The sequence below is a fragment of the Columba livia genome, chromosome 1 (assembly GCF_036013475.1).
Source record: "Columba livia isolate bColLiv1 breed racing homer chromosome 1, bColLiv1.pat.W.v2, whole genome shotgun sequence".
In the NCBI taxonomy this organism is placed as follows: Eukaryota; Metazoa; Chordata; class Aves; order Columbiformes; family Columbidae; genus Columba; species Columba livia.
Genome location: NC_088602.1, coordinates 91,891,460 through 91,905,126, shown reverse-complemented (window position 1 = coordinate 91,905,126; position 13,667 = coordinate 91,891,460). Strand labels below are relative to the sequence as shown.

The window sequence follows — 13,667 nt, the reverse complement described above, 5'->3', positions numbered from 1 at the left end:
CCTAATTACAAGTGTCCTATGAGGAAATAATCTCATGAAGTTTTGGAAAAAATGTTAGAGATTTTTCATGCTAGTCTTGATCTTTCCTGGAAGGGGTGGAACAGCATTACCTCAGGTAACCCACAGTTCTGACAGTGACCAGTTTCATTCATTTCCTAAGTAACTTGAACAAGTAATTTGCAAATAAACAAGCATATTTATTTATTTTTTTAATAACAAAATATACCAAACCTAGGAAAAAAGTCAAACAAATAAAAGCCATTTTTTTCTACTGCAGAAGTGGTTCATTGTTCTCTGTGCCACCTTTTGCCCCAGCCCCCCCACCAAGGATTGTGATGTGAGGCTTAACTTACAGCCTTCTGCTTTCAGGGACACAAACCACAACTCTTGGTCAACTCTTTATTTGCAGGACTAATCTGACAGTCAGCACGAGATTCTTAGTGTCTGATAATTACTGATACATGTTATATAAATTCTCAGCAAAATTATTTTAAGGTTTGTTTTGTTGGGAAGAACAACTGTCTCACTGCAGGAGCAGATTAATGCTTCTCATGACTGTGTTAGGAGGCAAGATATTAGGAGGCCTTTCTTGGAGCAGGTCTTTGCACAGATTCACATGGAGGACAATGAAGAACTATAAAAGTTATTTGTAACTGCTGTTTTTATCTGAAGTGGCACATACTTAAAATGATTCAGAAAAGCATACTGGGGTGGAGATAATGCACATAGAGTACTAACACAGACTTCACAAATAAGGCAACAAACCGAAAGCCACCATAAAAGTAATTCATGATGCAATTATTCAGTCACTGAAAAATTACAGGTTGTACTACATTGTAGCATAAAGTGCCATTATTTCTCAAAGCTTTATTTCAATTTGGGGTGGGAAATAAAATTATGTTAATATAACTATCTGTCTTTCTTTAGGCAATTTAGTGTTCATTTCCTTTTCATGTTCCACCTTTTAAGTCTCTTCAGCAGAACACAGTTGCTCTTGTAGCAGAACAAAGGCTCAGGGTCCATGCTATTCTCAAGAAGCACCCTCTCATTCAGGATTTGTCAGGGGCCACTTTTTGTCGAGACCTCTTTGTCTGTCCTGCCAGTAGCCACCCAGAACTGCTCACTTTGCTCTGCAAACACTCGGTACAGACACTCGCACTGGGGTGCTGCTTAAGTTATTTCACTGTCGCTGGAGATGCTGCGTGAACGAGCTTGACCATCCAAACTGCTGCCACAGGCTTGGCTTCCTTCTCCGTGAGATATAACAGATAAGGAATCTTGGGGATCGTCCTCAGGATGATTGTCCAACCCTTCTAAAGCAGGCATGCTCGGGTCCCTCAAATACTGGAGAAAGCCAGAAACAACAGTTTAGATATCCACAAAACAAATGTATTAGAAATGACAGAGACATAGCAGGTACCACCACCTATAGGCAAGTTGATTTAGACCAGAATTCATAGTGAGGGCTGCTAAATATATTAACATATTCTATTCTAAATTTCTTTGAAACTACATTGAACAAGGAAGAAGTGAAAACCATTTTATTTCTGTGGGGAAAAAAAAAATCAGTCATGTAAACCATCCATTTAAGTAAGTTAAAAAAACATGTATTTCCTATTTTTTAAAAAATTCTGGCTACTATTCTTTTTATGTAAGTTCAAGCAAATTCCTACAAGTTAAGAAAAAAAACACAGCAGAAAACATTTCTTTATTACACTGCTGGGGATACATCCTCCAACTGCAGGAATCCAGCAGCCAACAGCTTGTCTAAAGCGCTGGCGGAGTAAACGAGATACAAGATCATGTTTTGTTCGGTGTCAGTCAAGTCAGATCTCTATCTTGTTGACAGAAAACTCTAAATGGCAGTCTTCTCTTGTAGTTACATTTTGCTTTGACTTCCCCTATGCCCTGCTTTGATCCAAAATCAAGTCATCAGCATTACAATGAATGCATAATCAAAGAAAGGAACACTAGAAAGCAAGCGTAGGCCAGAGAAAATGCTTTCTGTTCCACCTGCCACCACTGTGTAGTCTCCTTATGACTAAGATGATCTTGTGTTTCACAGGGAATTGGAGCCACCTACCATTTCATGTACTGAACCAAACCAAAAATTCTGCATATTTACTGATCTTCCTTTGTTTCTTATCAGTGTTTTGCCTAAAACCGGCTCACTGTTGTTCAAGAGTATCTACTTTTGCTGCATATTTTCCAGATTAATACAATTACTCCTGAACCCATGACGAGAGACTCTATTCTTGCAAGTCCTTTGCATGAAATGCTGGACTATTTTAGTACGCTGTACAGGGGTTTTTTTTCCTGCATGCCAGATGCTTTGCTGGATATGTGATACAGCTGTCTCCACTGAGCCTCCATGAAATGACAGCCGAGGTACGATGAAGAGAAAAGTTCATTCACTCATACTGCCATAAAAATTTGGAAAACCAGCTCCACAATCACGGAACTGCCATAGTTCAACAGACTGACATGCAAATACATACAAAAAGATACACCTCAAAGAACCACAAACAAATGAAAAGCTTTTAAAAATACGGATTGTGTGCTGAATAAGAACTTTTAAATCAAGAACTTTGCTTAGAAGACTACTTCCTGTTTAAATACAAAAAAAGAGGAAGATGAACAGGACTGAAACAACGTCATTTAGTACAAAAATGTGTGAGCTGCAAGGAGAAAAAAGTCCAAGGATAACTTTTTCGTCTGAGTATTGCTAAATCTACAGGAATAAACAGAAAAAGCCCAAGAACATTCCCCTAGGTAGTCCTTAGTCTTCAAGTCAGTCCTTGCTCTTAGAATGATCAGTGTTGTCTCTTCCATGTGCCATATATTGCATATATTTCTAATCAGAGACTTAGGCCCCAAGTAGATGTTGTGCAGCACACAAAAGCTTTTTGCTTCAAGTGAGCAACTGTTTCCGGCCCGATGACTCAGAGAAGCAAAGAAAGCAGTGGGCAAAGGGTTATCAAGGAACAGAGAACATTACTTCAGTTTCCCAGCAGGATTATAGCACCATTTGTATCTCAATGCAGAGGAAAAAATACTTCACTTGAGTAAAAGAGGAATAAAGCGGGAGATCATATATGAGAAAAGTAAGTTTACACTAAGTCAACAATTATTTTTATCTGTTATGCAACGACTAGCTTCTTTCATATTCACTCCAACATCATCACTGTCTTTTAGGGGAGGAGAGGGGGGGAAAACAAAAAATGTCTACACATACCTCTTCAAAGTGTGATGGGATTTCTAAAGGTGGCTGAAGCCAATATTTAATTGCTTTGTGGTGTCTCCACAGATGAAACAAACCAACTGTTGCCAGAGTTACAAAAAGTAACACCAAAATTAATATTAGTATAAGATGTCCAGTTTTGGTTGCCTCTGAAAAAGAAAAAAGAAAAAACATCAAAAAAACCAACCCACTATATACATACAGGAGGTTCGCATTTAAACATCATCAAACGTAAACCAATATACAGCAAACTGAAATTTACTATACTTGGTAATCAAAGGATAATTTCCAAGGCTACGATCACAGCTCTACTACGGAGGAACCCTAAACACCTGCGTTCAGAACAACAGCTGCGTTTTGCGATTCCACATGAAAGTCACCAGCTCGCAGGAGCATTTTCCCCTCCCCACGCAGCCTAAGCCAAGCTCCTACCGGACACGCCAGCAGAGAAAACGTGGAGCTGAAGGAGTCCCTGCCGGTGGTCAGAAATGCAATCTGTCTGTCCTTCCACCATCAAGTTCTCAGCGAGGGGCATTAATGCAGCAGCTTCTCTTTCAGAACAGGCACCTCTTTCCAGCAAAGGGAGCAGCACAGACTCTGACATCCCAGGCTCAGGGGCCTGCGATCAAGTGCTTTAACTATAGGTCAATGCTACCCCAGGGTTCAGCTCCTGCGGGGTCTCAGAAACTGCACAAGCAGGTGTCATCTACACGTCTTGCAGTGTGCTCAAAGCGTGCCTGTGTGTCGGTGATCGCACCGACAGACTCAAGAGAGGGACAAACTCTTATCTTGCACATGGCCTCTCCTCCCCTCACCCTCTCTTATCTCATACAAAAACATGGAGCTCAAAACGTCAGAGAGGGAAGCAGGTCGAAGACGAGCTGTGGGAGCTGAGGGAGAGGATTTGCAAGAGTAACACCATCTCCTTCATCGATGACTTCCTCTAAAGATCAAGTATTTGCCTTTATTTTCTTTGCATGTTTCTAGATAGTAATACCCATAGCAGTATTTATGAAGGAAAAAGACGAGAGGAACAGTACAACACAGACCCTCAGTTACTGACTGACATTATTTTGCCATTAATGACAATTGTGAACTACTATCAGTGGTGCTCTCTTGGCACTCCTGACACATACAGGTACATAAGTGACCACTTACACAACGATCCAGGACTTGTGTTCTACACTCATTCCACTATATACAAAAAATAACAAAATTCAATTTATACCACTGATTGTAGTTCTGTAACACTCTGGGACACTTGGCAGTCCAAGTAACTGGAGATCCGGATATACCTTCAATACTACTTGAATTCTAAAACAATAAAGCGTCAATTCCTTCAGATTTTCAATTTTGAATAGTGTATTGCTCAGCTTTATCTCCTGTTTAAAAGACAAAAAAATGTAAGTGTTAGTGAAAAAAACAGACCTGTCTCCAACACAAATCCCCTCCCCATGTTTAAGTTCCTCATTCAAAAAGCACAGATTCTCTTTTTCATAATTCAGCTTTCCCAAACAAGAGAAGCAGCAAAACATATTCCACCTTTCCTACTTGAATGCATTTGAAATGTCATTATTTTTAAAAGAAACGAAGCCTGAGTGTTTAAAACCATCTATAAGGGCACAAACAGCAGAGGCGTGAAAACTGATGCAAGGTCTCATTTTGTCCACAATACGCTGCTGGACACTTTGAGGCAGCGTCTGTACCAGCTCGGGCAGTGAGCACTATATAGGAAGGGGGAGGGAAAACCAGCCATAAGCAGTGTCCCCACCATCGGGGGAGACTGAGGGAAGTGTCGTTCAGTAAAGAGCTTCCACCATCTCAGTTCCTTCTACTGAAGAGCAAAACAGCTGACGGGCAGTGCAAAACCTCCACGTGGCCATCACAGTCTGTTGGGAATTCTTGACCTGTAAAGGGGGCTCTAGGATAAGAGCCTCAGTGAAGCCAACAGAAGCACACAAGAGTGACTTCTTGGCTGAATCTCAAGCATGAATGTGTTTTATGTGTGTAAGAAAAATACACTTTAGTGCAACAGAGGAAGGAAATTGAGACGTTACAGATTTAGGAAGGTCTTTGAAACACACTTTTTTTTTAATATCTCTTTTTCTGCTTCTGTTTTTTAAGCATTTGACTTTAGAACGACGTTCTTTTGAATCTTCTTCCTGTTTGTTTTTTGTTTTGTTTTGTTTCTAACGTAACTTAATCCCTCCCCTACAACGCTGGTCACTCAAGAGCATAACTACCAGGGCCCCAGAGAGCAGCATAAGCACACAATCAAGATGGACACCTCTAAGTCCCCATTTGAACAGGGCCGGCTCATCCCAGCTGCGTCCGGCATGTTTGTAATAACTCTGCCTTTCTCTGCCGTAGGAACAGGCGACATCCACCCAGCACAGCCTGTTACTGAAGCCGCCGACACAGGAAAGGAGGAAAGATAGTTCCAGAATTTTCAAATTGCCTAGACCCCATTTTAAAGCTACTTTTGACACTTCGTGGATTCTCTCCCTTGACCTGCAATGTGATTTAACCATTTCATACGGAGCAATAAAAGATGTTTTTGAAAGTTTCGTAATACATGCAATACTTCTGCCAAGACCAAATTAACTCTTTTTCGAAGACAACAAATGGTGACCTTCACTGCTAGAGAAAAAGTTACATTCGTTTTCTTCCTCCATTTCTGCTGTTTTGCCAAGAGACACTGACTCATATCTCTCAGTCACAAAGGCATTACGAATGACATAATCAGAGAAAATCTTACTCTTTTAATAGTACTTGTCGCGTTCTCCCAGTAAGACACATAATACTCAGGAAAGTAACCTGCTTCAGGTACAAAAGGAGGCGTCACTCTAACGAGAAGCGAGTCAGAGCTTTCAGTCACACTGTTCACTTTAGGGGGACCTATAGTAGCTGAAAATAAACACAGAAAGAGCAGTGAACCTCCAGGATGCAGAGCAGCCCATCATGCTGTCCCCAGCTTTACTTAGATACTCTCAGCAAACATGCTAAATGTCAACAGCTTTTTCCCAAGAAAGGGAACACAACATTTTCACACCTACTTAACACATTTAAGATTACAAATCTGAGGAAGAAGACCTGAAATCATAAGAGAAATTAGCTAATTTAAAAAAAAAAGAAAAAAAAAGTTTCCTGTTAACTTTCCCTGGAAATGCGGTAAATATTCACTGGAATGTATCTGAATTTATCTGCAGTTTATGGTGGATTGGATGGGTACAATTTTTTTTTCTTCACATAGCCTGCTACATACTCCACGTTCTTTAAAAGCACAATGTTTGAGTCAACAGATTAGAAAAGGAATAACTAGTTTCCCCCTCCTTGCTTTGGTGTCTCCATCTGTCTTGCTGGGTAAAGATGATGACTTCCTTTTGTGAAATACTATGAGGTCTAAATAATGAAAAATATTATAGAAAGTACTGTCAGTCCTAATACAAAAGACTTGTGTGATGACAGGTCATTAGTCCTTTACCCATTGCATGTCTACTTCTTTCACCAGTTAAGCTTACCAGCATTTGTAAAGCACTCCAGGATCTCAAAAAACCCACTCATGCAAATATTAGAATAGTTAACAGATGCTTGCATACTAAAGAGGGGTAACTATTAATGGTAAAAATAAATCCTTGCATGCTTATTGTACCTCAAGAAAAAACAGCAGAACCTGCTCTGTCCACTGCTACTTTAGAGACAATTGATCCCTGTGATCTTTACATCGGCAGAGAAATCTCAGTTTCTTTCTACTTCCTGCTGCTGTACAACTGCAAATGCCTTGTTGTGCGTCCTGGCAAATTCCCAAGCTCCCCTCTCAAGTGGGACTGATCCAAACATTAAAGGAAAAGAACAACCCGACAGAGTAGCCCACGGTCTTGGTGTCTAGGAACTGACCTCGAGGGCAGTCACTCAAGAACAGCCACATGATGTTCCTCTTGCTTTCCCAAGGAACAGACACACAAACGTCTCTTCCACACCAAGCGTCTCCTTTCTCTTGTATTCCTAGTGAAGTCTTTGTCCTGAAAGCCCAGTACTTCCCTAACCCTCAAAGGATCCTACTCCCCAACAATCCTGCATCACAAGCTACAGATACATCAGTCGTAACCTTCAACTCAGGATTCAGGTAATTCCTCATCCCCACACTTTACCACTATAGAAAATCCAAGATTTAGAACTGAAGTCACCAAGAAAAGTATATTCTTTGCAGCATGGACCACCACTGCTTCTCACAAGGTTTTGGAAAGCTTGAATTAAAGAGTTAATAAACCAAATTTTCTGCTTTATTAGAGGCATTCTTAAACTCAACGTTTACTTTCTTCTAATATTGACCCAAATCACAGCAAGGCAAAGAGCAGATCTTATGAGGAAAAACAATATGCTTGTTCACACACTTAACAAGATTTAAACTGTGCCCTTGACCCTTCTACACTGTAGTCAGGGCAGTTTATATTTATTAGAAGAGGGATCTGTTCAACAGAAACAGGTAGTTCATACTCAGACTACCACAAATCATGGGGGTGTATGTGCGCATGTGTGGCAGTGCTAAGTGGGGAAATAAGAAAATGGAAAACTCTCTAAAAAAATATATGTTGTAGTTCTTACAAGGTTTAACCACCCAAGGAAACTCTTCTGTTTCTCTTTCGATACCTGTTTAAAGAGCATACACTACAGAGGAACTAAGCCGTATCAAATTCCTAGTGACACACCGAGGCCTTGCAGTCTGTCTTAATGAAACATCTACAAGTCTCTCACTTGGCTTTTGTACCCAATAGAGCCAAAAAAGCCTATAACAGACAACAAACATTCTTGTCAAAGAAATGTCCATCGAGAGAGAGACGCTGACATCATAAACAGCACTTACTGTTTCTCTCTGCCACAAATGCATCTGTTTCCACCCAGTCGGAAGTCGCTTGCCCCAACTCAGCCCTCACGCGCAAGAAAACTGTCCATCTGCGCTCCTTCAGTGACCAGGGGAAGCTGCATTCAGTCTGGGCGATACGCGTGCAGTTCATCTCATCCCACTCGTTTAAGAACCCCCTGCAACGCAAAACACAGGGCAAATAAAGCATCAGCACGACAGCGCAACCACCTAAAACACAATCCTTCCCGCTCTCACAATTTTTGTAACCAAAAAACGTGCTGCAAAACTACTTCTTTGATGGGGGTTTATTCCAAAGCCCCTTCAGCGCTTGCATATCCTCAGTATCTGGGAGAAATTAAAATTAGTGAGAGAGGTTGCTAAAAATAAAATTAAACAGGAAACAATGCAACATTTCTGGGTGCTCTTCAGATATCTGATCTTCTCTCAGTTTGGTGGATATATCACAGGCTACAAGATTGTCAGTCTTCAGAAGCTGCTTTTGGATGTACATCTGTAATACACAACTCATTCTTTCATCTCTATGCTTGTTTATTTTTTTTTTAAACTGGATTAGAACAAAATCAGTTTGGTTGTTTTTAGAACTATGAACTTACGTTTTAAAATGGACTGTATATAACACCAAGCCTCTATCCACTTCAACAGGAGACCACCTCAGCAAACTACGAAAGTTATAGGAATAAACCATCACATTCTTCGGTGCCGGTAAACGGGGAGAAGATTCTAAAATGATAATAAGAATAAAGAGAATTATATTGAAACATTCAGGTACACAGTGACTAACTTTTGGTCTCCAAATCCCATCACCATATTATTACTTTTTCACTGCTTTGCAGGCAAAACCATTCAACCTCCTCATTCCTTTTCTAAGTGCATTACTAGTGGTACATTTAAGTCCCTGCTAACCACAAAGCACTGAACTGCAACTTACTGCTTTTATTTATTCCATACAGAACATAACACTGAAAGCAGAGAATCCAGCAGGAATCAATAAACCCCACCCAGCTCCCCCATGAAGCCATAAATTAAGTTCCACAGCCACTTGCCAATACAAAGCTCATCTATTTCCAACTGTCTGCATCTCATACATCTCATATTTTACTGCATTAACAACTCAGCACACATTTTCCCATACCACCTGCCTCCTGCTAACTTGTTTGAAAATGCTGAGGTCACTTCACCGAAACTTTCCAGACAACAGCTGAAAAAAAAAGCACCTTCTCATACTTAAACATCAACAAACACATTCTAGCGCACCCTTCCACTTGTTGCAAGCCTGAAGTTTTGTCAGCTTTGAAACCAATTTCACAATGTGAAAAAGGGCAGAAACCTCTGTTGGAGGCGTACCTTCTGCTAGTAGGAACACATCCATCCAAATTTGGTGACGCTACAAACTCCTGGAGGTGAACAAAGACTGCAAGCAGTTTTGGGCGGCTTGTCAGGAGGCAAGCAACATGGAAGAGGAGAGCAAAGGGTTGTGTCTCTATAACAGCAGAGGAGAACCACCACCTCCCTGCTGGCTCACGCAGCGGGGAGGAGGAAGCCATCTATGGGGACTGGAGCACTGCCAAGGGTCAGATAGCGAGCTGGGGACAGGGAGGGAGAAAAACCAAGTGGAGGGAGGGAGGGAGGGCAGCGGAGCAAAAGGCAGAGAGAAAATCAGATGAGAAGCAGGGGAGCAGCTGGTGGGAGATGTCAGCTGGCAAACAAGACAGCAGGCTAGAGAACCAAAAACCACTGAAAAACACGGAGACCAGTGGGGAGGAATTGGGATTGTCAAAAGAATGAGACTAAGGCTACCACAAGTAGGCTGAAGCGACAACAACAGGAAAACGCACTTACCGAATTCCTTTAAAACCAGAAAGGCCTCCCACTTTTAACCCCAGCACTGCAGTGGCTCAGGCGGGAAGGGCCCTCGGGAGCCCCCCAGTCCAGCCCCTCACCCCAGGCAGGCCCAGCTCTGGCATCAGACCAGGCTGCTCAGGGCTTTCTCCAGGCAGGCCCAGAACCCCCAAGGATGGAGCCTGCACAACCTTGCTGGGCAATGGCTGCGCTGTCCGCCAGTCCTGAGAGGGCAAAGGGTTTTCCTTCTACACTTCTTGGTCTTTGTGGTGACCCCCTTACACCATTAAACATACTGGGTCAACAGGCTCCAAGCTCAAAGACAGCCATGACATGACATGATATCCCGAGTGATAAGATTCTCTTTTTTTTTAATTCTTAAAACAATAATCTCCCAAGATACAGTTTGTTTATATTTACGTAATTAAGATCAGAAGATCAAACACTTAAGCTAAATTCTGGCCCCAACTTTCTCTGGGAATATGAGGATAATGTTGAAAAGTTTTTTTCTTTTTGATTTCTACATCTGATTTTGTTACACAGCACCAGACAGCACACTGGTGCTGACAGTGCTCTTCCAGGACAGGCTTTTAACATCCTTCACATACAGGAAAGAGACAACACATCTTCATAAAGTTCCATTAAACCCGAAGTCCAAAATACAAAATAACTAGTTAAGCTCTCAAAGTAGCTACATTACTAGTTTGTTACCCTCCACCTCTGAGTAGTGCTCCTAAGTAAACACACACTTCCTTAGGCTACAGATGGATCACTCCGCATTGCAAACCTGTTTGAGATTCCTTACAGTTACAAATGACACCTAAACTATTAATCTCTCCAATATCTTAAAGACCACCAAGTAACCTTTTCTTCATTCAAGAAGAGTTTTCACTTTCCAGTCACACATATTCTGTCATGCACTCTCACTATTGGTCTGGCACGTGGCAACATATCTCACACCATCAGTAATCTGTGTACTCAGATGTTGGATACAAACTATTTTACAAAATAAAGAAGTCGGAATGAAACACAAGCACCACCATTTTTTTTTTCTCCTCTCCCTCTTAAAAAAAATAAAAAAGAAAAGGAAAAAGCAATGAAGGATGAAAGCAGCTCGTTCATCTCCTCAATCAAGACTGCACATGGATTATTTTGGTTTATATTAGCATTCAGAAACAGATCATTTCCCCTTCCAGTTCAAAAACACTGAAAAAAAAATGTAATCAAATCCATGGTTCTACAGTTGAGCATCAAGGTGCTGTGCATCACCAGGCACTTACCACTGTTCTGAGGAACTGTTTCCATTGCACACCAAAGGAACAGCTTTGTATTTCGGTAAGATACCTCAGCTTGACAAGGGAGGTTACTTAAATTTATGAAATCACACACTGAACGCTCTGTAACAATCGTTAGTTTGTATGACCCAAAGTAACAAAATGCGCACTTCAGAAAAAAGCACCTACACAAACAACTGTCCTAGAAAAACCCAAACTGCCTCAGACAGCGAAAGGCAGAAACACCCTGTACTTTCTCTCTCTCTGGAAGATGGTCTCGCTGAACCGGTTCTTTTAAAGCATCTGTCAAAACGGACACTCTCAGATTGTTTTTTCCTGGTGCAGAGACTTCCTGAGTGTTCAAGCCACAAGTCAAAGTTTTCACACAGCAGAGTGTGAAGCCGCAAGTTACAGCGAGTGAAAGCAGCTCAGCCTGGCCTAGCCATTGGTTCCGCAGCCTCTGTTACTGTGTGGCTGCTGATCCCCTGCCCTGCATCAGCCTGAGAACACATCATTTTGCCAAATGGCAAAAAAGAAGGTGGGGTGGGGGGCCGGCATTAGATGGACTTCTGCTGTTCTAGTGTACCAAACGGCTGCTGCTGATGGGATGGAACTGGGCAACACTGAACTGCAGCAGCTCCCCTGGCTCACTTCAACCCACCCATGGGCATCTGGACTCCTGATTCCAGCCACAGACTGCAGGCCTGGAATGGCAGCTGCCCCCAAACAGCCAGAGAGCCCCATGGGGCTCACCAGTCACAGGCTGGCCTTGGTGAACACGAGGAAATGTGACGGTGGAGGTACCGTGTGCCTGAGTAAGGGCCATGCAGACTGTACCCAAGACATCACAGCAGCTCTTCCACACCTGCTGGGATTCATACTGAAGCCAGCATTATACTCATGTGCTAGAGCTCAGAGCCAACCTCTCCCATTATGGCAAGGCGTTTAGATTGAAGTCTAAACCCAATCCTACCTAAACCTAAAATTAAACAGAGAAGTCTCAAGGACATTTGATGAATGGGTGCCACATCACAAAGTACAGACATATCAGAAACTTATACTGTCTCAATCTCACTCAAGGCAGAACTCACAAAAGTTTTATATGCTGCCTGACAGGCACAACGGGTTTGGGCCGCACTGCCCGGTGCCTGGCAGCTGGCTGCAGAACCAGCCTCGGCCCGGGACGCAGCCGGTGGCAGCCTAGATGATGGCAGATGTTTTGGGAGACACCACCTCGGGGTCTGCATGAGAATCACAGAATGTTAGGGATTGGAAGGGACCTCGACAGATCTAGTCCAATCCCCCTGCTGGAGCAGGAACACCTAGATGAGGTTACACAGGAAGGCGGGTTTTGAATGTCTCCAGAGAAGGAAACTCCACAACCCCTCTGGGCAGCCTGTTCCAGTGTCTGTCACCCTCCATGAGAAGTTTCTTCTCAAATTTAAATGGAACCTCCTGTGTTCCAGTTTGTACCCACTACCCCTTGTCCTATCCTTGGTTGTCACCGAGAGGAGCCTGGCTCCATCCTCGTGACACTCACCCTTTATATATTTATAAACATTATATTAATACCTATTAACAAACATTTATGAGCAACCAGGACTTGTCCTCCGGGTGAAACCCGCCCCAGCCCCGCTCTCCCCGCTGCCACCCCCCGCCCGCAGCTGCGGCTCCGGCACCCGCCGGGGCTGCTCCCGGGAACGGGCCGAGCGGCGCGGCCACGCTGTCCCCCGCCAGCCCCCTCCCAGCCCGCGCCCCACAGGCTTCCGCTGCCTCCCGGGCCGGAAGCCGCCGGGGAAGCGGCGCGCAGGGAGGCGCAGGCCGGGGGCACAAGCCGCCGGGCACAAGCCTCCAGCCCCGCGCCGCCGGGCGCGACCGCACCCACCTGTGCCTGAGGCCCGGACTGAGCCGAGGAGGAGGAGGACGAGAAGGGAGAGAAGGACGAGGGAGAGGAGCGGCGCCCGACACGGCATGGCCCGGCTGGCAGCGCCCCGCCGCCCAGCCCCGCTCGCCGCAGAGGTTGCTCGCCGATCCCTGAGGAGCGGGGCCGGCGGCGGGCGAGCCTGGCGGGGCCGCCTCACACCGCAGCCCTACGCCCGCTGTGGCTGCCGGCGGGGAGCGGGGCGGCTGCCGCCTCCCGGCCCCGCCTGCGCCGCCGCCCCCGCCTACAGGGAGGCAGAGCCCGCCCGCGGCCCCGCCTGCAGCGCTGCCGGCGGTGACAGCGTTCCGCCGGGCGCCCCGGGAGGCCCCGGGCCCGGCGGCCCCGCACCGCCGCTGCTGCGGTGCGGCCGCGCTGGCAGGCGCGCAGGGCGGCGTGTGCGTTCATGGCGTGCGGTCGTTGTGGGAAAAATCCTGCCGCTGAGCGGTTAAAGCTCCCCGACTTTCTCTGGCTGCATCTCAGCCCGACACCAACCCGTGGTTACGCCTG

At 44.5% G+C, this 13,667-nt stretch overlaps 1 protein-coding gene across 1 annotated transcript; it reads right to left on the bottom strand.

Moving 5' to 3' along the window:
* Positions 1-176: 176 nt before the first annotated feature.
* Positions 177-13,373, bottom strand: IFNGR2 (interferon gamma receptor 2). Its single transcript, XM_065066718.1, has 7 exons — positions 13,125-13,373; positions 8,720-8,846; positions 8,106-8,281; positions 6,000-6,148; positions 4,470-4,623; positions 3,236-3,390; positions 177-1,344 (listed from the first exon to the last, which is right to left on the bottom strand). Exons 1-7 carry the CDS (start codon positions 13,210-13,212, stop codon positions 1,171-1,173), a joined length of 1,023 nt encoding a protein of 340 aa, XP_064922790.1. The 5' UTR covers positions 13,213-13,373; the 3' UTR covers positions 177-1,170.
* Between the last annotated feature and the right edge of the window lie 294 nt (positions 13,374-13,667).

Coding starts and splice junctions, on each gene's coding strand:
- IFNGR2 (XM_065066718.1), bottom strand. CDS start 13,212: ATGCCGTGTCGGGCGCCGCTCCTCTCCCTCGTCCTTCTCTCCCTTCTC. Junction 3,391..4,469: donor TTACAGAACTACAATCAGTG/GTATAAATTGAA, acceptor TTTCTTTTTCAG/AGGCAACCAAAACTGGACAT. Junction 1,345..3,235: donor TCCCATCACACTTTGAAGAG/GTATGTGTAGAC, acceptor GGCTTTCTCCAG/TATTTGAGGGACCCGAGCAT.